Raw genomic sequence first — 25,522 nt, forward strand, 5'->3', positions numbered from 1 at the left:
AAAGTCCATGTGTGATTATGATTTTGTGAAGATGAGGAAGTGAAAACAGGCGAATTCTGGAGAGATCAGAATGATGCTGCATAGGTCCTTCTAGCAAATATCACCTGTAGGTCTCAAACCTTTTGCCCATGTTGGCATTTTTTAATTCAAGGCTAGAAGAAATGAAACTTCCCTCCAACTGTCCTCAACCCAACACCACTCAGACATACTGACTACATTTCCCCTAAGCCCCAGCCATCATGACCAGAAGTTCCCAGCCAGGGTGCAGATGTCCTCCCTGGCCTGCTTCTGGGTGTCGAAGAATTCGGTTAATATTTCTCTAATCTTTTGTTGAAAATGAGAGAGGAAGTAGGAAAATCCCCCTGAGCAATGAAATTTGGGCTTTAAAAGTCAGGAGAGGTTGAGTTCCAATGAGCTTTTTTTCTCTATATGCTCGTGCTTTTCAACTGGGACCACTTTAAAATAGGTGGACTTCAACTCCCAGAATTCCCCGGCCAGCATGAACTCTGGGAGCTGAAATGGCCAAGATAACTAAACCAGGGATCTCCAAACTTGGCAACTTTAAGACTTGTGGACTTCAACTCCCAGAATTCTCCATGCTGTGCTATGCTGGCTGGGGAATTCTGGGAGTTGAAGTCCACACGTCTTAAAGTTGCCAAGTTTGAAGACCTCTGTTGTACTACTACTACTACTACTACTACTACTACTACTACCACTACTACTACTACTACACTACTACTACTAACAACAACAACAACTACTACTACTACTACTCTGTACTAAAAAACTAAGTAACTAGAAAAACCCATTTCTTCCTGCAAAAAGACACACACTTCCTCTTAAATTACTTCAGGGCAGAGTTTTCATTGGTTAGATGGCTAACCGCTATTATATGTATAATAATGTTTTTATCTGCAAAATTCAGGAAGTGGTAATAAATCAACCCACCGGCTAATATCTGGAGACCGACCTGTTGTTCAAGCAATTTCCTCTTTTTATTCTTTGCATCTTGTTTTGCTCTTCTCTCCCCCCATTTTAAGCAACCTGAAGTAAAAAAAAAAAAAAAAAGCACCCAAGAGAACGAGGGGGATGAAAGGACAAAGTGAAATTGTAGTAGAACCACCTCAGAGTACATTACTAAGGACTCTTAAAGGTGCTTGTGCAAATTCTGCAAATACAGACCCGTTCCTCTTGCAAAATTTAAGTCCCACGCCCTGAACAGATCATTTGCACCCAGGAGCCATAATAATGGTTGATATTCAGAACAGGTAATTCTCGATTTGCGTTTTGCAACCGGCACTACAGTTGTTAAGCAAGGCAGTTGTTAAATGAGGTCCACCCAATTTTGCTATGTTTTTTTTTTTTGCCCCTGGGGTCGTTAAGAGAATCACGTGGTTGTTAATCGAATCTCACTCCCCCCCTCCCCTCCGAACTGGCTAGGAACATTGCAAACGATGATCATAGCAATAGCAATAGCAGTTAGACTTATATACCGCTTCATAGGGCTTTCAGCCCTCTCTAAGCGGTTTACAGAGTCAGCATATTGCCCCCAACAACAATCCGGGTCCTCACTTCACCCACCTCGGAAGGATGGAAGGCTGAGTCCACCTTGAGCCGGTGAGATTTGAACAGCCGAACTGCAGAACTGCAGTCAGCTGAAGTAGCCTGCAATGCTGCATTTAACCACTGTGCCACCTCGGCTCTTACCGTTTGGTGGCTTCAACCGTCATAAATACATGCCAGTTGCCGAGCGCCTGAATTCGGATGACGTCATTCTGGGGAATATTGCAATGTTAATAAGGGCGAGAATTGTTGCAAGTCGCTTTTTTTCAGCACCGTCGTAATTTCGAGTGGTCGCTAAGTGAATGGTCGTAAATCGAGGACTTCCTGTATGGTGAATTAACCTTGATAGGTTTCATTTTCCCTCTGATTCAGGCAAGGTTCCCCAGCTCTTCTCCCACAATTTACTGGGTCTGCATGAGCAGAGCAAGAGGGACCAGCGCCTGGGGGTCTCCCTTTCTCCACACCGACTATTACCCAGGTAAAGCCCATCACCGCAACGGTGTCTTTCTCTTACCACTCAATACTTCCGGATTCATTTAGGTGTGAGAATGGTTCATCTCTTTATCTGGCAGAGGTCTTTAGCAGGCTGGCTGGCTGGAGGGCCAACTGGTTATTTTCGGGGGTGGGGGGGTGTCCTTGGAGCTCTCTGAGCTTGGTGGTTTTCTTGCAGACTTTTCGTGACAAAACTAGATAACATCATCAGTGCTAGAAGGGAGTGGGGTTTGCAGAAAGGAGGAGGCGGATGAGAGGGGAGGAGGAAGAGGAGGAGGACTGTGGGGTCTTTGGTGCTCTCTGAGCTTGATGGTTTTCTTGCAGATGTTTCATGACCCAACTAGGTAACATCATCAGTGCTAGAAGGGAGTGGGGTTTGCAGAAAGGAGGAGGGGGAGGAGGAGAGGGAGAAGGGAAGAGGAGGAGGAGGAGGAGGAGGAGGAGGAGGAGGAGGAGGAGGAGGAGGAGGAGGAGGAGGAGGAGTAAAACTGTGGGCTCCTTGGTGCTCTCTGAGCTTGGTGGTTTTCTTGCAGATGTTTCATAACCCAACTAGGTAACATCATCAGTGCTAGAAGGGAGTGGGGTTTGCAGAAAGGAGGAGGAGGAGGAGGAGGAGGAGGAGGAGGAGGAGGAGGAGGAGGAGGAGGAGAGGGAGGAAGGAAGAGGAGGAGAATGACTGTGAGGTCTTTGGTATTCTCTGAGCTTGGTGATTTTCTTGCAGATGTTTCATGACCCAACTAGGTAACATCATCAGTGCTAGAAGGGAGTGGGGTTTGCAGAAAGGAGGAGGAGGATGAGAGGAGGAAGAGGAGGAGAATGACTGTGACTATTAACAAGAATAGACAAAGTTTGTTGTAAAGAAACTCTTAGGTTGAAAAAAATGTAAACAAAACTGGCTTGTAGAGAACAATTCAACTCTGTATCTCTTAATCATGAGGGGATGAGCAACTGCATATAGTAAAATCTGACATCCAATATTGGTATTCTCTGAGCTTGGTGGTTTTCTTGTGGACATCTCATTACCCTAACTAGGTAACATCATCAGTGCTAGAAGGGAGTGGGGTTTGCAGAGAGAAGGGGAAGGAGGAGGAGGGTTGTGAGGTCCTTGGTATTCTCTGAGCTCGATGGTTTTCTTGCAGACATTTCATGGCCCGAATAGGTAACGTCATCAGTGCTAGAAGGGAGTGGGGGTTTGCTCTTTGTTCATATACAAGCGGCTTCTTCTTGTTGGCGGCAGAAGTTTTGGTAAAGTCCAGACTTCTTAAAGTTGCCAAGATTGAGAAACGCTTTGTAAGGCAGTTCTAAAAGACCTTCTCGTTCTCCCTCCGTAATTAGCCCATCTTCCCTTCTCTTCCTTCCCTCTAGAAAAAACGTCATCACCACCAAGATCCCCGACACGAAGGGGATGCCAGAAATGTTGCACAGGTGCGTTGAACGCCAGTCCCGGGGATGGTCACCACGGGCTGACCCCTTCTCCCCTCCCCTCCTTTGTCCTGCCTAGCATCCAATGCAGCCTGTTCTCCCCCCACCCCACCCACCCACATTTCTTGCAGCCAGGAACACCCAAAACAGTTGCCACTTCCTCTGTGGGGCATTGGAGGCAGGAGTGGTTCCTCCTCCAATGGTATGAACCCATGCAGAAATTCATGCTGGTCAAGGTAAGAGCCGAGTCCCCTGCCAGAGGAAGCATCTCCTTGCCAGGGTCAAGGTGGGCATCCCAAGGAAGAGGCAGCCAGTGGAATTACCAAGGCAGACCCAGGTTGGTGCCAAACCAGAGGTGAAATCCAGCAGGTTCCGGAGAACCGGTAGCAGAAATCTTGAGTGGTTCGGAGAACCGGTAGCGGAAATCTTGAGTAGTTCGGAGAACCGGTAGCAGAAATCTTGAGTGGTTCGGAGAACCGGTAGCAGAAATCTTGAGTAGTTCGGAGAACCGGTAGCGGAAATCTTGAGTAGTTCGGAGAACCGGTAGCAGAAATCTTGAGTGGTTCGGAGAACCGATAGCAGAAATCTTGAGTGGTTCGGAGAACCGGTAGCAGAAATCTTGAGTGGTTCGGAGAACCGGTAGCAGAAATCTTGAGTGGTTCGGAGAACCGGTAGCAGAAATCTTGAGTGGTTTGGAGAACCGGTAGCAGAAATCTTGAGTGGTTCGGAGAACCGATAGCAGAAATCTTGAGTAGTTTGGAGAACCAGTAGCAGAAATCTTGAGTGGTTCGGAGAACCGATAGCAGAAATCTTGAGTGGTTCGGAGAACCGGTAGCAGAAATCTTGAGTGGTTCGGAGAACCGGTAGCAGAAATCTTGAGTGGTTCGGAGAACCGGTAGCAGAAATCTTGAGTGGTTTGGAGAACCGGTAGCAGAAATCTTGAGTGGTTCGGAGAACCGATAGCAGAAATCTTGAGTAGTTTGGAGAACCGGTAGCAGAAATCTTGAGTGGTTCGGAGAACCGATAGCAGAAATCTTGAGTGGTTCGGAGAACCGGTAGCAGAAATCTTGAGTGGTTCGGAGAACCGGTAGCAGAAATCTTGAGTGGTTCGGAGAACCGGTAGCAGAAATCTTGAGTAATTTGGAGAACCGGTAGCAGAAATCTTGAGTGGTTCGGAGAACCGATAGCAGAAATCTTGAGTAGTTTGGAGAACCGGTAGCAGAAATCTTGAGTGGTTCGGAGAACCGATAGCAGAAATCTTGAGTGGTTCGGAGAACCGGTAGCAGAAATCTTGAGTGGTTCGGAGAACCAGTAGCAGAAATCTTGAGTGGTTCGGAGAACCGGTAGCAGAAATCTTGAGTAGTTCGGAGAACCGGTAGCAGAAATCTTGAGTGGTTCGGAGAACCGGTAGCAGAAATCTTGAGTGGTTCGGAGAACCGGTAGCGGAAATTCTGAGTAGTTCGGAGAACCGGCAAATGCCACTTCTGGCTGGCCCCAGAGTGCGGGGAGGGGATGGAGATTTTGAAGTATCCTTCTCCTGCCACGCCCACCAAGCCACGCCCACAGAACCAGTAGTAAAAAAAAAATGAATCTCACCACTGTGCCAACCAAACTCCTTCCCACCCTGTGCACCCTCTCTGAAGGCCTCTCGCCGGTTTATTATTGAAACTATTTTGGGATTGCCAGGGTTCCCCCATTTTTTTTTTCAGGGCATGATTTATTCCTTCTGGGCTATTATTGAAAGCATGTTTCTCTTTTGCACTGGTGAGACCATATTTGGAATACTGCGTCCAGTTTTGGTGACCCCAATACTTAAAAAAACCCATGTTGAGATTCTAGAAAGAGTGCAGAGAAGAGCAACAAAGAGGATTAGGGGACTGGAGGCCAAAACATATGGAGAACGGTTGCAGGAACTGGGTATGTCTAGTTTAATAGCAAGAAGGACTAGGGGAGACATGATAGCAAGTCTTCCAATATCTCAGGGGTTGCCCCAAAGAAGAGGGAGCCAAGCTATTCTCCAAGGCACCTGAGGGCAGAACAAGAAGCAATGGGTGGAAACTAATCAAGGAGAGAAGCAACTTAGAACTGAGGAGGAATTTCCTGACAGTGAGAACAATTAATCAGTGGAACAGAAGTTGCCTCCAGAAGTTGGGGGTGCTCCATCACTGGAGGTTTTTAAGAAGAGACTGGACAGCCATTCGTCCAGAACGGTATAGATTCTTCCGTTGAGGACTTATCTGTATTAATCTGCATAAGTTTGGTTTCCTAGTCTGGTCTACTCTGCAAAGTTGCCAGATGGTTATTAGTACAGGTACTCCCATTGCAGTGGTGGGTTTCAATTTTTTTTAGAACCTCTTCTGTAGGTGTGGCCTGCTTTGTGGGAGTGGCTTGCCAGCCATGTGACTGGGTGGGAGTGGCTTGGCAGTCATGTGACTGGGTAGGTGTAGCCAACTTGTAAAATGTGGTGAAACTCACTTAACAACACTCTTGCTTAGCAACCAAAATGTTGGCTCAGAAACTAAGGCATTTGAAGCACGCAAGTCTTAAAGCTGTCAAGTTACAAGACCCTTGCACCCCTAACCTTTAGAAAAACAAAACCCCAGTGGTGTTCAAACTTGACAGCTTTAAGACTTGTGGACTTCAATTCCCAGAATTCCTCCTCCAGTCATGTTGGCTCAGGAACTCTGGCATTGAAGCACGCAAGTCTTAAAGCTGTCAAGTTACAAGACCCTTGCACCCCTAACCCTTAAGAAAAAAACAACCCAGGGGTGTTCAAAGTTGACAGCTTTAAGACTTGTGGACTTCAACTCCCAGAATTCGTCCTCTCGCTCTTCATCTTGATGATGTGCGGACGGGTGGGGGGAGGGAGCTGGAACCGGCTCTAAACGGCACTGTAGATTTGTGGAACCTCTTCTGTAGACGAGATTAGAACTGGCAGGAACCCACCGATTGGTAGAGATGGCACTTTTGTGGGCATCAACCCCATTCAGGAAATCCTTCTCTTCCTCTTCTCTTTGGATAGTACTTTGATTTCCCCCTGCCTTCCTTGCTGCCCATCTTCGAGATGCTGATAAACCCCGAAGAGGAATATCCGGTGGTCTGCATTGGGGTGAGCAAGGGGCCCCCAGGACAAGCCGTGCAGTTTCAAGTCATTAACCTCAATTCCTTAACCTCCTGGTTTATCAGCGACAAAAGCGGTGAGTCTCCTGGAAGCATATCCTGGTTTCTCCCCCCTCCCTCGAGTACTAGCTGAATCCCAGGATGGGTTCCAAGTCACCCGGTGGCTCATTTGACATTTGACCACTGCCTCTGCACATCTGCTGTTGCTCATTCTTTATGAAGGACAATAATAAGGTAGAACCTCATCAGAAAGGTCTTCTGCATTCACGACATAAGCCTGAGATTGAAAAACCAGGCCTGTTCAGATGTGACATCTTTTCTATCCTGATCTATGGAGGGGAGAGTTGGTCTCTTCGCAGAAAGCTACTTGGAAAGACCAGGAGCTTTTGAAATGTGGATTTACAGGCGGCTGTTACGTAGGAGCAGAAATGAGGAGGGGAATAAGCCGCCTGGGAAAGCCGAGGGAAATCATCAAAAACCATTAAAAAAAGCAAAAGAATATTTCGGACAGGTGATGCGACACCCGGAAAAATAGGACATCCCTCACTTAATCCTCCTTCAAGGAAAGATAAAAGGCAAACGAGGTCCGGGCAGAAGAAGAATATCATGGCTTCAAAATCGAAGGGACTTTGGTTTGGACAAAAGTCAGCAGCACTTTTGCGCGCGGCTGTTGGTAAAAATAGGATTGCCAACATCCGGTGGTGGCTATGGCACAAGAACAAGAAGAAAAGTCCTACAGATCATTCCTTCTTTGTCTAGACCAGGAGTGTCAAACTCGCAGCCCAGGGGCCGGATGTCTCAAGTGCTGGCCCCTCCCTCACCCAATTTAGCGAAGGGGGAAAAAGTCCCGATACGTCACATGACACCGTCGTGACATTGCAAATGTGATGCTCTGGAGCCGCATGTGGCCCCTTCTTCCCTCTCGTGCGGCTCCCTGCTGCTCAAAATATGTGTCACGACCGCCAATGTGCGCCAATTTATTGAGCTTTTCGACCCTCAGTAGGCCAACCATGGATAAATCCAAGAAAATAAAAGTTTCAGGAGAAAAACAGAACCTTTAATTCAAATATAAATGCTAATTTTGTGGGCTGTTCAGGAAATAGTCCAGCACGGGGAGGGTTTCTGTGGCTCCCGGTGTTTTCTTTTCTGTGGGAAACGGGTCCAAGTGGCTCTTTGAGTGTTTAAGGTTGCCGATCCTTGGTCTTCTGCAAGGAACTCTTGTAAGAATCAAACACAGGCTCTAAATGAATGCCTAGCCGTAGTTCTGAACAATGCATCTGTCTGTCCACAGAGCCTTCCTGCTGTGGCTTCGTCCAGGTGACTCAGTTGGACAACAGGACGGTGATGGTTCTGATGGACGGTAAGGAGAAGCTAGGTGGCCTTTGGTGGGTCAGGACTGTAAGGAGGGGCCATTCCTGCTGGGGCCAATGCGTTCTTGGTTTGTTTCCCAGGATGCATCCAGTTTGTCAGCCCCCGAGGGGCACTGCTTGGCTCGCCACCGAAACTCACCTTCGACGTAGCGGTGGAGTCGGTCGGTGAGTTCCTTTTCTCCACCCTGTTCAGTACTTCCTCCTCTTCCAGTCGCCTCCTCTCCATCATCTGATGCTCCTTTCGGGTCTTAGAGGAAGGACATCTCCAGAGGAGCTCTGACCTTGATGGAGAAAGAGATCTCACCTAACCTTCTTCTCTTATCAAATGCTGCCTGGGATTCTCTGGTTGTTGTGATGGTGTGAGTGTGGTGAGTTTGCTGGCTTCTCTAGCCAGGGGTATTGAGAGACGCGTCAGTACCAACAACCAGAGATGCAGAGTACAACTTAACTACTCTATTATGTTCTGCCTATAGTACAGGAATCTCCCACACCGTCAGTCTCCTTCCTCTAGGGAACAAATAGATGAGGCTCCAAGGAGTTTAGGGAGGGTCGGTTAGCAATTTTGTGGTTGCACAATGACTCTAGGCTATCTCTATGCTTGATTCCTCCTTCCACGCCAGGCTGGGTGCTTCTCATAGACGGGACAGATCTTCTTTTGGGTTAAGGTTGAGTCACCCTTTGAGGGATGCTAGATCATTTTGAAGGACTCACTTCCCATTCCGCTTCGCGGGGAGGCATGTCCAATGCCTGAGCAGCTTTTATGAAATGGAGAGCGTGTCATGGAGGCAGGAACTGAACTTCTCCGCTTCTTCTGTTTCCAGCACTTGTGCAGCACTGCGTGCATGCATTTTGGCGCCATGGTGTGCAGACACGTCCGCTTGGATCAGGGCAGGTAAAGAAGGAGCAGTTGTGTTTTCAACATGGCGTAGTCAGTCCTCTTGAGATTTCATGCCAAGGGTGGTGGTGGGAGAAGAGCCCAAGATAACACCTTTACGGTATTCTACCATATTCTCCAACAATGAGCACCTCTCATTTATCTCCTTCCTGATTTGTGGGTAGAAGTCCAACGATTCTTAGAAAGAGGCTCACTTAAGAGGACATCCATGACCCTTCATCCTGATCTGATGTTTCTTCTTAGGTAGCCCAGAAGCTGCAGGATCAACGGTGGACCTTCCGCCTCCTGGGAGCCTCCAGGTTTGAAGACCTCCAATCTCATCTCTGTGCTTCTCCCACCCGTGCAACTCGCTCCACCCCTTTGTGGCCTTCAGAACTTCTCCCAATTTCCTTCTTTGAGTCCTGTACTGAATAAGAGGGACTCCCTTTTCTTTGGCTCCTTGAGGCAACCATCTCCATCCCATGGTCTCCGTGGTCCCCGATCTTTTCAGCTACCACGGTCATCCCACCACCACAGAACATCCTCCTTCAGGATGCCCATTCAGGGGTGGTGTTCACTTACTTTCCCTACTGGTTAAGAAATGTGAGCGCGCGCACATCCACACATGCGCTCAGTCTTCTGTGCATGCGCTTTGATCGCGCACGCTGCTTGCACGCATGCACGCGGCTTGAAAACGTGCCTAATTAGAACAGCATAGAGCTGCGGCGGATGGGCGGCCCACCCGCGATTTCCACTACCGGTTCAGGTGAACCGGTCCGAACCGGCTGAATGCCACTGAATACCTAATTCTCGTCTTTCTCTTCTTTCTTCCTTGACAGCACCATTGTGTTAGAGACGCGACCGGTGAATAATCCAAACTCCACCAGCAATCTCTACGTGCCGGAATGATGATGGTCGTAGGTTGCTCAGACTGACCATTTCCCACCCTCTGGACCGGAGTCCTCAAACAAGAACAAGCTATGGGGAAGGGGACTCCTTCTGTCAGATGCTTCGGGACTGCCCAGGAAGCTGGCAAAGCAAGGCTGGCAGTGAGAAATTGTCCAGCCGAACTCTTCAATAGCTTCACCCCGAAGCACCGAAGGACACCAATGCCCCGGTTTTACGCTTCTCATTACCTACCACTGAACCTCAGTAAACAGTATGCTCAGCTTTTCGTTTCCCGTACGTACCTTCTCCTCTGAAAGACGCATGTCAGTGTGCACGTGTGTATATATGTTAACGCACCCAGGAGCAGTGTCCAGGATGTGGCTAAGTTGTGTATGGCCAGATCCTGCCTGAGTAGGGGTTACCGCCAGGATGTTGCAGTTACCCCATCACTGCAGGGCCGTTTGTCTGAAGTGGTATAGAGTTCTCCTGCTTGAGCAGGGGGTTGGACTAGAACAGTGTTTCTCAACCTTGGCAACTTGAAGATGTCTGGACTTCAAGTCCCAGAATTCCCCAGCCAGCATTCGCTGGCTGGGGAATTCTGGAACTTGAAGTCCAGACATCTTCAAGTTGCCAAGGTTGAGAAACACTGGACTAGAAGACCTCCAAGGTCCCTTCCAACTCTCTTATTCTGTTGAATCTCTTCTCCTCCATCAAGGTTCTCTGCTCACACACCCCTTACACTTGGCGCGGGTGTGTGTGTGTGTGCCTCCATTCATCCAAGCCAGGATGGCTTGGGAGTCATGCGATATCCCAAGCTGGGCGTCCTATTTGCCTATTTGCAGCAGGCAGATAACCAATAAAACGCACGGCGACCCAAAAGCAGACTCATCAAAAGCGCAGCGCGAACAGCGGCAGGAAAGGAAAACGGCGTTGCGATTTGTTGGTTCTGCAGAAGGAGGATATCGACTCGGGGATGTTGCAGCAGTCTATGGTTTATTGGCAGAGAACCAAGCTGGACTTGAGGGGGGGGGGTGCGGGAGAACCACAAAGGGGGGTCTGCATCCCCGCAACAGAGCTGGCTTCAAACGTCCAGCGGAGACGGCCATTAAATCGGGGACAGCAAAGGGGTCTATTCTGTACAGGAGCTCAAGGAGGCTATGGATCTCCGGAGGGCCCCTTGCCTCCCCCAGCTCCAACACACACACACACACACACACACACACACACACACACCTGGCTCTACTGGGTGGGATTTTCTGGACTCCCATCACCACCCTAAGTATAAGCGTCACAAATAAGAGGGAGGGAGGACAAGGGGGGGGGGAGGGTTATTCAAGTCACGGAGGGGAGGAACAGAGGGGGCTGCATTCTTCTTCTGGGGGACTCTCAGCATCTCTTTGGCACCCGGCTACTCTGGCCGACCGAGATCAGGAGCAAATTCAATGCCCCAGGTACTTCTCCCGGTACCAACTTGGCACGTCCAACTCACCGCCGCCAATTCGGCCGCGGGACAACTCGCCGCGGGACAAGTGAATACCGAAGAAAACGGCGGGGCAGGATCGTTAAAAGAAAGAATATGAAAGGAGGGACAGAACGAAGCGGGGAGGACAAACATTAAAATATACAGTATATATATTTTTTTCCCCCAAAAAAATTCATTTTAAATAATTAAAACTGAATGGTTCAATTGCCCCGCGGCGAGTTCTCTCGGGGCGAGTCGGCCATAGCGAATTGTCCCATTCCGTTCCCCCGATGGGTGCGGGAGGGTAGTCTTTCCCTGTATGGAGGGCCCTCCCCTCTCCTGGGCAGTGGGGGAGGGCCAATAAAAGGCACTTGAAACTGGGAGGGGTGGCGGAGGCTTTAACCTGGATAGGAAACCTATTGCACGAACCCCACCGCCGCCAGGGGACCAGAAAGACTTGGGAAGAGTTACTGGCCAACTGGGAGGCTGGCTTAGCCCAAGCAGATGGGGCATTTCTCGGGGGTGGGGGGAAGAAATACCCACCTCTTCCACCGAGGGGAGGGGGGGGGCTTGGCAGCAAGAGGCAGAAGACACAGCGAGCGGGGGGTGACATGAGGGTGGAGGGAGGGAACGAGGCGGCTCTCCCCAAGCTTGAAACCGAAGATGCTCCGCCAGGCTGTCCCATTCTGCTTTGCTGTTGAACCTGCCCTTTTTTCTAGGGCCGAAGGAAGGGGGCAAGGGGGGGTGGACCCAGCGCAGCTGCCTTGCCCCCCCCCCCCGTTTAGCCCAGGGGAGCCTCTAGCCGAGCTGGTCTTCATACTGTTTCCGGAAGCAGTCTCCAGCCGGGAAAAAATCCCAACAGCGCTCTTGGTACATTTTCCAGACGTAGGATTCCTGCAAATGGGAGAACACAGGAGCCCCATTGATAAAGGAAAGCAGCGTCCCTTTTTTTTTAAAAAAAATTCAACCACAGGGGGTCCTCAACTTACAACCGTTTCGTTAAGTGACCTTTCGGCGCTACAACGGGGCTGAAAAAAGTGACTTAGGAGCAGGTCCTCACACTTACGACCGTCACATCGTTTCCCTGGGGTCAAAATCCAGGTGGCTGGGAAACTAGCACGTACTTAGGATGGCTGCAGCGTCCCGGGGTCACGCGAAACGCCTTTGCGACCTTCCCAGCTGCCATCCCACGAGCCAAGTCAATGGGGCAAGCCGGAATTTGCTTTACGGCGGCATGGTTCACTTAACGACTGCAGCGATTTGCATAACAGCCTTAGCAAAGAAGGTCGTGAAAAAAAAAGGGTGGGATTCCTTTAACAACCGCCTTGCTTGGCAATAGAAACTCTGTCTCTGTTGTCGTTGTAAGTAGAGGACGAACCGTAATAATGTCATTTAAAAAAAAAAAAACATTTACAGAAGAAGTAGAGAAAAAAAAGTGGGGAAAGGCCTAAAGGATGCAGAATAAGATATTCGTAAACAAGCAAAGGATTTCCAATGGCCCTAACGTTTACAATCCCTTGTTTCACGAAGGAATCGTTGAATGAAATGTATAGGTTTGTGACATCATCTTTCAAGAAAAAGGTCTATAAAGCTCAAAATATCATCCTTAGTGTTAGTGTCACCGTTGTTTGTCATTGTTCCTCAAACAAAATGGAGAAAAAGAAAAGGGGGAAAAAAAAGAGGGGCGGGGAAGAAAAATATTATTAAAAGAAATAATTTGAAAAGAAGAAAAACGGATACAAAATATTGAGTTTTAACTTTCTTCCCTTCCCGTCCTTGGCCACCCTCAGAAAGTCCTCTCACCTGGCCAGTGTGCTCCGTTTCATCCTTATTGATGAGATACATCAGGAAGAACCTACAAGGTGGAAAGGAATGACGTGAAAACCTTTGTAAGGAAAGGAACCGTGGCCAAGCATATCTTCGGATTGAGAGAAACGTGGGTTGTACCCAGAGGAACACCTTCGAGGGAATGGGAAATACGGCCTCTTGGGAAGTGGAGAAATCAAAGGGGGTGGGGAAGAGGAAGTCCCTCCTATTATCACCATTCCTGCAATTTAACTTGCAGCTCTCCGATGGACCATGAGAGGCAGAACCTGTGAGGCGGTGGAAGAAAACCCAGATAACAAGACAAGCGCCAGAGAAGAGAAATCTGAATCCAAAGCAGACGTGTAATTTGAGAAAGCGTCTCAGACCTGACTTGCAAGATTTGGCTAAATACCAGGGGTGGGATTCAGCCGATACGGATCAGTTTGGGCAATCCGGATGTTAATTTTAATCTGGTTCGCCGAACCGGTAGTTACAAGGCCCGGCTCACCCCTGCTCACCCCTCCCCTCCCCTCCGTGTCTTTGAATGGATGTTTTTCTGCTTTCTGGAACCTTCAGGGCTACAGAATAAAGGCTGTCGCCTTTTCTCTCTCCGCCCCCCCACCCCACCCTCCCGTGTCCTTTGCTTACATGTAATTTGCCAGGTTGTGCTCCTCTAACGTGTGGGTCTCAAAGCCGTGGGGCGTCGTGTCAAAATAGTCACTGCCAAGCCCACAGATGAAACATTTGGTCTGTTGAGGACGACAAAGAAGAGTGAGGAAAAGGGCAAAGCGGTCGTAAAAGACTCGGATGCGAGTCTTAACACCCACTTTTCTTAGCAACGGAAATTCTGGTCCCAACAGTGGTACAAAGACCAAGTACAATTGCCCTTCCTTCCTTCCTTCCTTCCTTCCTTCCTTCCTTCCTTCCTTCCTTCCTTCCTTCCTTCCTTCCTTCCATCCATCCATCCATCCATCCATCCATCCATCCATCCATCCATCCATCCATGGTGCACGGTGATTAGAATGCAGCATTGCAGGCTAACTCTGCCAGCTGCCAGCAGTTCGATCCTGATCAGCTCAAGGTTGACTCAGCCTTCCATCCTTCCGAAGTGGGTAAAATGCGGACCCAGATTGTTGGGGGCAAGAGGCTGACTCTGTAAACCACTTTGGGAGGGCTGTAAAAGCGTTATGAAGCGGTATATAAGTCTAAGAGTATTGCTATTATACCACCCGTTAAAGATATCATCATTTACGCCTCCCAAAACGAAGAGGTGAATCACATCTCTTTGGGAAGACAGCCTGAAAGAAAAGCCTCCAGAAGATGTGGGTTCTCCAACACGAGAGGTTTCAAACCGCTTAGAGAGGGCTGAAAGCCCTATGAAGCGGTATATAAGTCTAATGTTGTAGCATAAGTGTAGGCATGCATAGCTATGCTGGAACACATATACAACAGCAGTAATGATCAACCATACCATAAGATCAGTAATACAAACTGCTGACTCTGAATAGCAATAGCAATAATAGCAATAGCAGTAGACTTATATACCGCTTCATAGGCCTTTCAGGCCTCTCTAAGCGGTTTACAGAGAGTCAGCATATTGCCCCCAGCAATCCGGGTCCTCATTTTACCCACCTCGGAAGGATGGAAGGCTGAGTCAACCCTGAGCCGGTGAGATTTGAACCGCTGACCTGCTGATCTAGCAGTAGCCTGCAGTGCTGCATTTAACCACTGCGCCACCTTGGCTCTTATAAGCATTAAGTAGGGCAGAAGTCACAAACTCTTAACTCTAAGCACTAAGTAGGTCAGAGGTCACAACTGGTTAACTCTCAGCATTAACTAGGGGTCAAAAGTTTGCGTGCTGACTTTGCAATATCAACTAGGGGTCAGAAGTTTGCATGCTAGTAAAAGATTTATTTGCTGACTATGGGCATTCTCTAGGTTCAGAGGTCTACATGGTAGTAAATGAGTTGCCATATACCATAGACTTGTACAACCATGATTGGTCCACATAGACCATGTGACTCTACCCTTTCTTTGTGTATGCTCAATAAAAGAGTCATCCAGACTATGCTCTGGGTCGTCTCATCCCGAGAGAAGACCTGTGTCCGTGTCTTCCTTCATTATTGGCCTCATGGGCGACCCGCGGAGAAATTGCAGTCTAACTGCTATGGCTACTGCTATTGCTATTTAAAGAAGGGATTGGACAACCATTTGTCTGGAATGTTGTAGGGTTTTCTGCTTGAAGGTCAGCGGGTTGGACCAGAAGACCTCCAAGGTCCCTTCCAACTCCCTTATTCTGCTAAAAATGAGAGAGAGGGGATTCAGCGTACCTCCATGTCCTCCTTCACTTGCTCCTGTTGGTCTCTCAGCTCCCCGAAGGCATCAATGATCAAACCTGGGGAAATGGAGAGAGAAGTCCAGAAGTCAAAGAGGAAAGAAAAAAACTTGAGATGAAGCCAAGCCAAGGAGCGTTTCCCGAAAACTGCCATCCACTACCAAAGGCAGGACGATCGGTCGTGTTCAGTCATTGGAAGAGGCATCCGGAAGATGCTCAAACACATCCTTGCTTCCGAGGTAGAACGTGTCCCAACAGCTCATCACTGGTGTCAGGAAGGCAATTCTGTTCCCACAAATATTGGTGTTCTGAGCCAGCTCTCCCCAAACACAACAAACCCTCTGATGTGAACTCAAAAGTTCCTTTATTAGGAATGCCGGCAGCCCCGGAAAATGTTTCTCTCGCAGGCTAACAAGTCCGTCCGTCCGGAAGATGAATAGTGGCCTGCCACATCTATTCATCTCCGTCCCCTGCCTTCTATCCCCAGAGCTAGGGTGGGGTTTCACTAGCAGCTGCGGCTCTTCCGTCCCAAGGACCGGCCCATAGATTTCCACTGCTCTCCTCTGCCTTCTGCTCATCAGTGCGTCAGGCACTGGACCCAGCTGTTCCTCCTCTTCCTCATCAGCCACCTCCAGACCTGGGGGCTGTTGACTCTCCATCTGAGGTCTGATGGACGGCCCAGACTCCCACCCTTCTCTCTCTCTGCCAGCTCCATTCCCTCTCCCCCCCTTGGAGCTCTCAGGTTGCCCTGACTCCCACGCTGCCTTCTCTTCCTCTGATTCGGTTGCTGACGGGCCACAATGGGTTAGAATTAAGGAAGTAGACAAGAGAGACAGTGATACAGCAGAGACTCGTGAAGGGGCGCAGGCCCACCCATCTCACCTTGAATGATAGCCAACAAGATGACAATGACAAAGAAGAAGAAGGTGATATCAAAGATCACGCGGTAGAGCTCATATTCGTCTCCAGCTGGATCTTCAATCTCATCCCCGATGCCGCCACCGGCTCTCACTCCGACATACATATGGAAGAGGTAACACTGTTGGGAAGAGAGTAGAAAGCATATCCAGGCTCAGGAATACAGGGTAGTAGAAGTCAGCCTTCCCAACGCCGATGACTCCAGATGTCCAGGAGAACATCAGTCTAGGATGTCTCGTAGTCTCTCACCGTCATCATATCATCACACTTCATGTCTGGTTCGTCCTCGTCCTCGCTCTTGTTGTAGAACTTGCGGAAGAAGTTGAAGGCCACCACGGTGTAAAGGTAGACAACCACCGCCAGCAACCCCACGGTCATCATCAGCTGGGGAAAAGAGGACACAGGTTCCAGGAGATGGTGAGTTGAGTAGCAGGAAAGAACAGCTTTCTCTGGTGCCTACGGAGCAGAGGGTTCCTCTCCCTCATATCCCAACTGACCTGTTTGCCATTGTGGGTGACAGAGGACAGGATGGTCCTTAAGGTCTTGACGCCCATGGCAATGTCCAGAAGATGGCAAGCGAAGAAGAAGTTGTTGTAATGGCCAAGCACGGACATCACCATGTACCAGAAGAGATAAAGGAAGGACTGCGGTGGGAGGGAGAGGAAGAAGAATAAACTGAATGGAGAACAAGTGAACCATGTCCTTGAGGTCTTGACAGTAGGAAGAGGAAGGTATCACAAATATCTTCTGGCATTAAACTTTAGTCTAACCACAATGAAGTCAAGACCCAAGAACGGAAAGCGAAGTTGCTTCCTAGTTTCTTTATTGTTCCTTCGCTTGCAGACAGAATCTTGCCAGACTAAAGCAACTATCTGCATTACTTTAGATGTAATCTGTGAAGCGCTAAGGAGGGACTGTCTTAGCCCTCTTCCTTCCTTCCCAGACATTCCAAACTCCGCTGCCTCTTTGCCCAATGGTGAAAAGCCTCTCCAGATTGTCCTCAACTTATGACAGTTCATTTAGTGACTGTTCCGAGTTACAACAGCACTGAAATAAGTGACTTGTGGCCATTTTTCACTTATGATCATTGCAGCATCCTTATGGCCATGGGTTCAAAATTCAGATGCTTGGCAACTGGCGTGTATTTATTTGTAGTATCTGGGGGGTGGGGTCACGTGATCCCCCTTTTGCGACCTTCTGACCAGCAAAGACTGAACAATGGCGTTGCTAGCTTAGTCGACGCAGTGATCCATTTAACCACTGTGGCCAGAAAGGTGGTAAAATGGGGTCAAACTCACTTAACCGTCTCGCTTAGCCACAGAAATTTTGGGCTCGATTGTGGTCGTAAGGCCCAAGACTAGTTGTATGTACCCCGATATCTGCTGATGCGTGGTGGCGTTGGCGTCGACCCTTAGGAACCACGGGGACAGAATTTCTCCAGGGTGAAAGGAGTATCAGAATATCTATTTTAGTAGTGAATTTCTCTGCCCTGAGGCTACATCCTCTGACTTACATTATCCGTGAAGATGACGCCAAGTTTCCAAATCTTGTACTTAATGTCAATGGAACTAATCCTGAGAGAGAGAGAGAGGGAGGGAGAGGGAGGGAGGGAGAGAGAGAAATTGCAATAGTACTTAGACTTATATACCGCTTCACAGTGCTTTACAGCCTACTCCAGTGATGGGGAACCTTTTTGGCACCGAGTGCCTAAACTGGAAGGTGCGTGCATGGATATGCATGTGAGCACGGCGGAGTACTAGAAACCCGAAGACCAACTGGACAGTGCACAAATGCCTGTTTTTTTGCCGTTTTTTGCCTTTTCCAGGCCGTTTTTTTGGGCCATTTTCAAGCTGTTTTTTGGGCAACTTTCAGGCCAATTTTAGAGCTGTTTTTAGGCTGTTTCCCAGGGCTCCTGCACCCGCAAAGACCAGCTGGAAAGGCGCACCGAAACCAGAGGTTGCACCGGAAACCAGAATCGTAGCTGGCGACGGCGCACGTGCCCATAGAGAGGGCTCTGCGTATCTCCTCCGGCATGCGTGCCATGGGTTGGCCATCACGGGCCTACTCTAAGCGGTTTACGATCGGGTTGCTATCTTACCAACTGCAGTGATTCCCTTAACAATTGTGCCAAAAAAGGTTGTAAAACGAGGCAAAACTCACTTAGCAAACGTCTTACTTAAGATACAGAAATCTGGGGTGTTCAATTGTGATCGTAAGGATCAAGGATTACCTGTACTCTACGGCAAGGTGAGAAAAGGTGTTATAGATACTAAGGAAATATGAATACCCTGAACTGCAACTTTAAAAAAATGCTCCCTTTGTCGTCTTAGCAATAGCAATAGCAGTTAGACTTATATGCCGCTTCATAGGGCTTTCAGCCCTCTCTAAGCGGTTTACAGAGTCAGCATATCGCCCCCAACAACAATCCGGGTCCTCATTTCATCCACCTCGGAAGGACGGAAGGCTGAGTCAACCTTGAGCCGGTGAGATTAGAACCGCTGAACTGCAGATAACAGTCAGCTGAAGTGGCCTGCAGTACTGCACCCTAACCACTGCGCCACCTCAGCTCTTCCTGTTGTCAGGGTGAGGAGGCCAATCTGAGCATTGCCTGCGGCCTCATATCTCTCTCTCTCTCTCTCTCTGCCCTCCTGCTTCGCCCATCTTTCTCACCAAGCCAAGTACGACGTATCCGGCTCCGATTTCTTTTCATTTTGGGCTGAGATTTCCAGGCTGGCCAAATCTATGCCCAAAAGTTCCGCGATCCTTTCTCGCCCGTAGATGTCGCCGTATTTGTCTAGAACCTGGAGGAGGAGGAGGAGAAGGGAAGCAACGATTACGCCTATTTTAAAACTGCAGACGTGCAGCTAGTCCTCAACGTAGGGCCACAAGTTACAAGCTGACATTGGGATCAGAACCGTCCTAGCTAAGCAATGTGGTCATTAATGGGGGCCTTTCCAAGCTTATGACCTCCATTGTACTCTGGTTGTTAAGCAAATCACATGGTTCTTAAGCGAATGCGGCCTCCCCAATTACCTGTGACTGCCAGAAGCCCCCGGGAAGATCAGAAATGGGGATCACGTGACCCTGGGATACTACAATTGTGGTAAATACTCGCCAGTTGCCAAGTGCCCAAATTTTGATCATGTGACTGCAGGGATGCTGCAGTGGATGTAAGTCTGAGGACTAGTCACGAGACACTTTTTCAGCACCATCATAACTTTGAATTAAAAAAAATAGTCTGCTTAAAGTTTGGGTAACAGCAAGAAGCTGAGTCCAACGTAGAGATCTTATTGACTTTCTTTTTTTTCTTTTTCTTTAATCTCCTTTGTTTTAATATATTTTGGACTGTGTTTGTTAAAAAGCTATACCGTGTACGGGCTCTGGGAAGTCGGGGGGGGGGGGGAAGGGAGGTGGGGTCTTAGGGGGGAGGGGGGAAATATAGTATGTGTTAGATTCTAAAGTAACATGATTGCACTTGTATACTGTGGCTCTTTAATTTTAGTGTAAAAATAGGACAAGCTGAATATACTGATAGACAGTAGAAATACACCGAAGGGAGGAGTAGAGGGAAAGAAGAAAGAGGGGTAGAGAGTTTGGGAGAGAGGATTGGAGGGAGGAGGAGAAGGAAGGGAGGGAGTGTATTGGGAGAGAGGAGTGATAGAGGGGGAGGGGAAGTAGGCAAGTAGAGGGGAATGTTGGAAGGAAGAACGAAAGTTGGAGGGGGGCGAAAGAAAGGGTGTATGGTGGGTCAAGGTGGTATATTGGGTTTGTATTTTGGGGGGTATTGTTTGACAAGAGGGAGGGCTGTGTTTATTGTTCAATGTTATATGCCCCGGTTATGCACAGTATACATGTGATTGTACGAAATGAAATGGAAATAAAACATTTTAAAAAAAATTGTCGTAACTAGGGAACTACTGCCTGTAGAGAACAATTCTTTTAGCCTCTTGGCACTGATCCGATTCTCCCTGCTCACCCTACCTCCTTCAGAAGACCCCCCCAAACCCCTGTTTCCCCACCCAAGGGCCTGCAGGCAATCTTACCTTTCTTTTGATGAACTTATCCCAATAATTGCTCGGGAAGGACCTGGCACAGAGAGAGAAAAATGGGGAGCGATTTTTAAAAAGCCGCCAGGAATATCACCCCCCTCATCCCACATCCATAAAGACCTTCCGTTCTGTTTAATCCCCCCCCCCTGAAAAGCCCACTCTGGCATCTCCTTTCTTTGGCAAACTTATTTGGCCGTGAGTTCAGGCCCCACCTTGGCCACGAAAGCCATGCTGGGTCAGGAATTCTGGGAGTTGAAGTCCACAGATCGTAAAAAGGGCCATCGATGCCCACCCTTGGCCGGTTCCACCACAAAACCGCGTTCGACTAAAGCGCGCTCGACGAAACCGCGTAGCTGACATCATCACAGCGCGACGAAAAAAGCACGCTGTAAAAGCTAAAGCTAAAATTAACCCCGAAACCTAAACCTAACCCCCGAAACCTAATCCTAAACCTAACCCTTAACCTAACCCTAACCCTAACCCTAACCCTTAACCTAACCCTAAACCTAACCCTAAACCTAACCCTTAACCTAACCCTAACCCTAACCCTAACCCTTAACCTAACCCTAACCCTAACCCTAACCCTAACCCTAACCCTAACCCTAACCCTAACCCTAACCCTTAACCTAATCCTAACCCTAACCCTAACCCTAAACCTAACCCTAAACCTAACCCTTACCTTAACTTGAATCGGCTTGCTTTCAAAGCGCTATTTAAAGCGCCCTTTTTTCTCCGCGGTCGCTGTTGTCGCCCTGCTGATGACGTCAGCGACGCGGTTTAATCGGGCGCACTTTAGTGGAGCGCGGTTTTGTCGTGCCACGCCCTTGGCCTAGACTCAGAAACAGCACACCAACTGGCCATACGCAAGTATGAACAGTTCAAATCGGCCAATAAAGAACTCTAAGTAGGAGAAGGACAGACAGAGGGTGGAGGCAGAGTCAAGAAAGGGATTATCCTGGAATTGTTACGTTCCCATAAATGGTATGTCCAACTCCTTTCGATTTCTGTCAACTCTTTGATAGTGCCAATTTAGTGCTGACTGTTAGTTATCTAGTTTCTTGTGTACTTGTACTTGTACTTGTACTTGACGCCTCTTCACCCATCGTGGGTATAGGCGACTTCTTGTGTATAAGGTAAAGGTAAAGGTTCCCCTCGTACATATGTTCCCCTTCCTTCACTCACGGAGCGTTCAGCACCAGACGATCCCACTGGCCTTTGATGTCGTCATCCTCCGGTTGCTCCGTGATATACAACCCGCTAAACTCCAACGTACGGGCCAGCTCCTTCTCGCGCTTGAAGATGACCAATGGCACTTTGAGGCAGTTGTAGCCGATGATGCAGAGGAAGGCTACCAGGGTGTGGACGATGGACAGGAATTGTAAGGCTGGCTGCATGTAGCCCGTGCTCTCCTCCAGGAAGAAGTAGACCACGCTGTCTTCTTCGTCCTCGTCCCCGTTGCCGTCCCCGTTGCCGCCGTTGTCATCACCGCCGAAGCCGGAGCCTGCCCCAGATCCTGCGTCCAGATCGCCTTCAAGACCAGAGCCCTCAAACTCTTCTTCACCAGGTGGCGTGTCCGACACCTAGGAAGTTGAAATTGTGACAAGACAAAGAGACTCAAGATAGATGCAATCAAGATGCGGATCTAAAGGAGGAATAGCTAAGGTCCATACCTACAATCCTGGCTTTTTCCCAACAATCCTGGCTTTTTTCCAACTTTACATCTTCTGCTTAAGGGTATTACGACCACTTATATCCCAGGGTGATGTCTATTCCTTTCTCTACCCCAACCTCTTAATCAGTGGTGGGTTTCAAAAATTGTTGGAACCTACTCTGTGGGCGTGGCCTCCTTTGTGGGAGTGGCTTGCCACCCATGTGGCCAGATGGGAGTGGCTTGCCGCCCATGTGACCGGATATGAAATTATGAATTAGTACTTAGGTCGGTCCAAGTAGCTATTCAGAAACTCTGGCATTGAAGCATGCAAGTCTTAAAGCTGTCAAGTTACAAGATCCTTGCCAGTGGTGGGTTTCAAAATTTTTTGATGGAGCCGAGGTGGCGCAGTGGTTAGGGTGCAGCACTGCAGGCCACTTCAGCTGACTGCAGTTCAGCAGTTCGGCTGTTCAAATCTCACCGGCTCAGGGTTGACTCAGCTTTCCATCCTTCCGAAGTGGGTAAAATGAGGACCCGGATTGTTGTTGGGGGCGATATGCTGACTCTGTAAACCGCTTAGAGAGGGCTGAAAGCCCTATGAAGCGGTATATAAGTCTAACTGCTATTGCTATTGCTAACCTCTTCTGTAGGTGTAGCCTACTTTCCGGGTCCACTGGTGGAATCTCTTCTAACCGGTTCGGTAGATTTGACGAACCGGTTCTACCGAATAGGTGCGAACTGGTAGGAACCCACCTCTGCTCTTAATACAGGGGTGTCAAACTCGAGGACTGAGGGCAGGATTCGGCTTGTGGGATGCTTAAATCGGAGCGTGGGGAGATTGGGGCTGAGGAATTCTGGGAGTTGAAGTCCACACGCCTTAGAAGCTGCCATGTTTGGACATTGATTAAACTCTTGGCTTACTCTGGACCATCTCACCTTCTTCCAAAACTACTTGGGAAGCCCCTGCATCTCTACGACAACTCCCGTCAATCCTCAAAGCTTTTACCTTATAGAAAAGCAAGATGAAGTTGATGGCAAAGGCCAGGAAGAGGGCCAGGAAGCGCAGGTTGTAGAAATTCCTGGACAGGTAATTCTGAAAGGATGAGAAGATAAGGTATTGGATCTGGGTACTTGAGAGACCGCCTGCTGCCAATTACCTCCCACAGACCCATTAGATCTCACAGGGTTGGCCTCCTCCGGGTGCCATCTACCAGCCAATGCCATCTGGCTACTACCTGGGGGAGGGCCTTCTCTGTGGCAGCTCCAGCCCTCTGGAATGAACTCCCCGCAGGGATTCGGACCCTCACCTCTCTCCAGGCCTTCCGAAAAGCCGTCAAAACCTGGCTTTGCCGGCAGGCCTGGGGGTGATGAGTTCCCTCCCCTCTCGACATGTACGGTTGTGCGACTGTTGTTTACTTTTATTATTTGTATTTTGTTTTTTATGTTTCCCTTTTTTCCCCCTTGAATTGTTCGCTGCCCTGAGTCCTCCCGGAGAAGGGCGGCATACAAATAATAAAATTCTATTCTAATTCTATTCTATAAGGTTAGGCGCAACGTGATGGTGGTTCCGTGAGTTGACTCACCGAGCTGGCAAGTCAACACCAACTCAACAGCACCTCAGCAGATGTGGTTGGGACGTAGTTGGGAAGGGCTTTTTCCCACAGGGCAAAGAGAGTTGTAAGTTGAAGACAGTGGTGGGATTCAGATCATTTAACAACCGGTTCTCTGCCCTAATGACCAGCTGGGCAGGCGTGGCTCGGTGGTCATGTGACTGTGCGGGTGTAGCCAAAACTCAACATCACTCAGGTGGCGTAATAAGGATTAACCGGAGAGGCAGTTTCTTTAAGCAGGGTAAAAAAAACAGATTGGGCTAGAAACAACACCAGAATGTTTCCATCCTGCCTTCCTTACAGGATTAGCCCTGGAAAGTGGGGGGAAAAACAAAAGGAGATTTCTTCCAACAATCGGTTCTCCTGGATAGGTGTGAACCGGATGGATCCCACCACAGGTTGAAGACCACCAAAATACTGCCAGACAGGTCACGCAGTGAATATTAGGATTATTCTGTGAGGTCCTGGTCTCTGTAGATTTAGCTATGGTAGTTAAGGGTTATGGTTTGGTCTCAGTTCCATCAGCATGGCTTCTTGGCAAGAACCAGGAAGGGAAGGTTAGAGGGCTGGCTGATCCCCCCAAGTATTATGGTACCCAAGTGCTTCTTAATCTTCTGGAGTAGTGTGTTGTGGCCCAACAGCAGAACTGGCAGAAGTTTCGGACAGTGAGGAGGTTGGGGAGGAACATGGGCCAGTCCTGGAGACTGGGGAAGGCTCAGAAGAAGGCTCTGCATTGGAGGCAGAGATGGGGCCAGGGCTGCCCGACAATTATCAGCTGCCTTTGGAGTCGGAGATCAGTGGGGCAGAAGAACAGCCCGAGCCTGTTCCCAGTGTGCGCATGCGCAGAGCTGCCAGCAGAAGGGAACAGCTAAGGAACAAGGGTTGACTTGGGAGTAAAGCTACAGGTGGACGGTGAATGGCCCCTCCCAGAGGAAATAAAAAGAGGAGCAACTGGGGAGTGGAGTTTGCAGGAGACAATTAGTTCAATTCATTAGGGTGAAGATCTGTTCCTGACTTCCTGCCAAGGAATTGCTGCTACAGCGTGGAGTTTGGAAGATGTCGGCCTGGCAGCTCTCCAAGCCTGATCAAGGCCTGCAATTGTGAACCCTCTTGAAAGGCTGTTGGCCGTGATTTTGCTGGAGGGGAATTCCATTTGAACTAAATAAAAAAGGTTTTATCGGGACGAGGAGTTGGCTTCGTGCTCTTGGGAAGCCTAGGGGGTTTAAGATGGGTGGACTTCTACTCCCAGAATTCCCCAGCCAGCTCTGCTGAAGTCCGCCCGTCTTAAACCCGCCAAGGCTGAGAAACACTGTTCTATAGTGAGTGTCAACCCAAAAGGGACCCCTTACCAGGAATTTGATCCTCTGGATCTCCATCTCGTTCCAAAACTCTGAGACTCCCTGTTCTTCCTCTTTCTTCTCTGACCGCTGGGCCACCTTCTTCTTCTTCTTCTCCTCCTTAGCTGGTGGCGGTGATGGCGGCTCTTCCTCCTTGTGTTCTTTCTCCTCCTCTTTCTTCTTCTCTTCTTCCTTGGCAGCCTTCTCCCCGTTTTCCGCACTAGACGTGGTGGGGAGGACACAGAAACCGTGTTGCAGAGTATCACACAGAACCTTCCCGGACCCCGTGCCCAATCCCAGGAGGATTTATGGCATCTATCAAAGCAACCCCTTTTCTATCCCTTCCAGGGTTTCTGCTTCAGAAAAAGCAAGATTGTCGGCGGTCTTTAAGCAGGGGGGGGGGTCTCCAAAGTTGGTGACTTTAAGACTTGTGGACTTCAACTCCCAGAATTCCTCAGTCAGCAGAGTTGAAGCCCACAAGCCTTAGTCCCGTGGCTGGCTGAGGAATTCTGGGAGTTGAAGTCCACAAGTCTTAAAACCGTGACCCGTCAAAACCGCGGTAGACAAAACCGCGCTCGACGAAAGCGCGTACCTGACGTCATCAGCAGCGCGACGAAAAAAATTAAAA

The 25,522-nt window shown here is 49.0% G+C and overlaps 2 protein-coding genes across 2 annotated transcripts in view; one reads left to right on the forward strand and one right to left on the reverse strand.

Annotated features, from left to right (window-relative positions):
* The window catches only part of MAP4K1 (mitogen-activated protein kinase kinase kinase kinase 1), a 42,210-nt gene extending 32,140 nt beyond the window's left edge, over positions 1 to 10,070 (forward strand). Inside the window, 11 exon segments of the mRNA XM_087727947.1 lie at positions 1,936 to 2,041; positions 3,421 to 3,457; positions 3,459 to 3,480; positions 3,609 to 3,667; positions 3,669 to 3,713; positions 6,500 to 6,674; positions 7,889 to 7,957; positions 8,049 to 8,132; positions 8,789 to 8,859; positions 9,106 to 9,161; positions 9,681 to 10,070. Of these exon segments, the coding sequence (XP_087584073.1) occupies positions 1,936 to 2,041; positions 3,421 to 3,457; positions 3,459 to 3,480; positions 3,609 to 3,667; positions 3,669 to 3,713; positions 6,500 to 6,674; positions 7,889 to 7,957; positions 8,049 to 8,132; positions 8,789 to 8,859; positions 9,106 to 9,161; positions 9,681 to 9,750 (794 nt within the window). The 3' untranslated portion in view covers positions 9,751 to 10,070.
* A 1,889-nt stretch (positions 10,071 to 11,959) lies between these two features.
* Positions 11,960 to 25,522, reverse strand: part of RYR1 (ryanodine receptor 1) — a 159,537-nt gene continuing 145,974 nt past the window's right edge. Inside the window, 13 exon segments of the mRNA XM_087727948.1 lie at positions 11,960 to 12,085; positions 12,995 to 13,046; positions 13,646 to 13,746; positions 15,328 to 15,392; positions 16,215 to 16,371; positions 16,500 to 16,634; positions 16,748 to 16,894; positions 17,764 to 17,824; positions 18,921 to 19,051; positions 20,294 to 20,336; positions 21,482 to 21,879; positions 22,954 to 23,040; positions 24,907 to 25,114. Of these exon segments, the coding sequence (XP_087584074.1) occupies positions 11,990 to 12,085; positions 12,995 to 13,046; positions 13,646 to 13,746; positions 15,328 to 15,392; positions 16,215 to 16,371; positions 16,500 to 16,634; positions 16,748 to 16,894; positions 17,764 to 17,824; positions 18,921 to 19,051; positions 20,294 to 20,336; positions 21,482 to 21,879; positions 22,954 to 23,040; positions 24,907 to 25,114 (1,681 nt within the window). The 3' untranslated portion in view covers positions 11,960 to 11,989.

Source organism: Thamnophis sirtalis, unplaced genomic scaffold (genome assembly GCF_051295495.1).
Source record: "Thamnophis sirtalis isolate CommonGarterSnake01/CBP01778 unplaced genomic scaffold, rThaSir2_p1.2 scaffold_13, whole genome shotgun sequence".
NCBI classification, from domain to species: domain Eukaryota; kingdom Metazoa; phylum Chordata; class Lepidosauria; order Squamata; family Natricidae; genus Thamnophis; species Thamnophis sirtalis.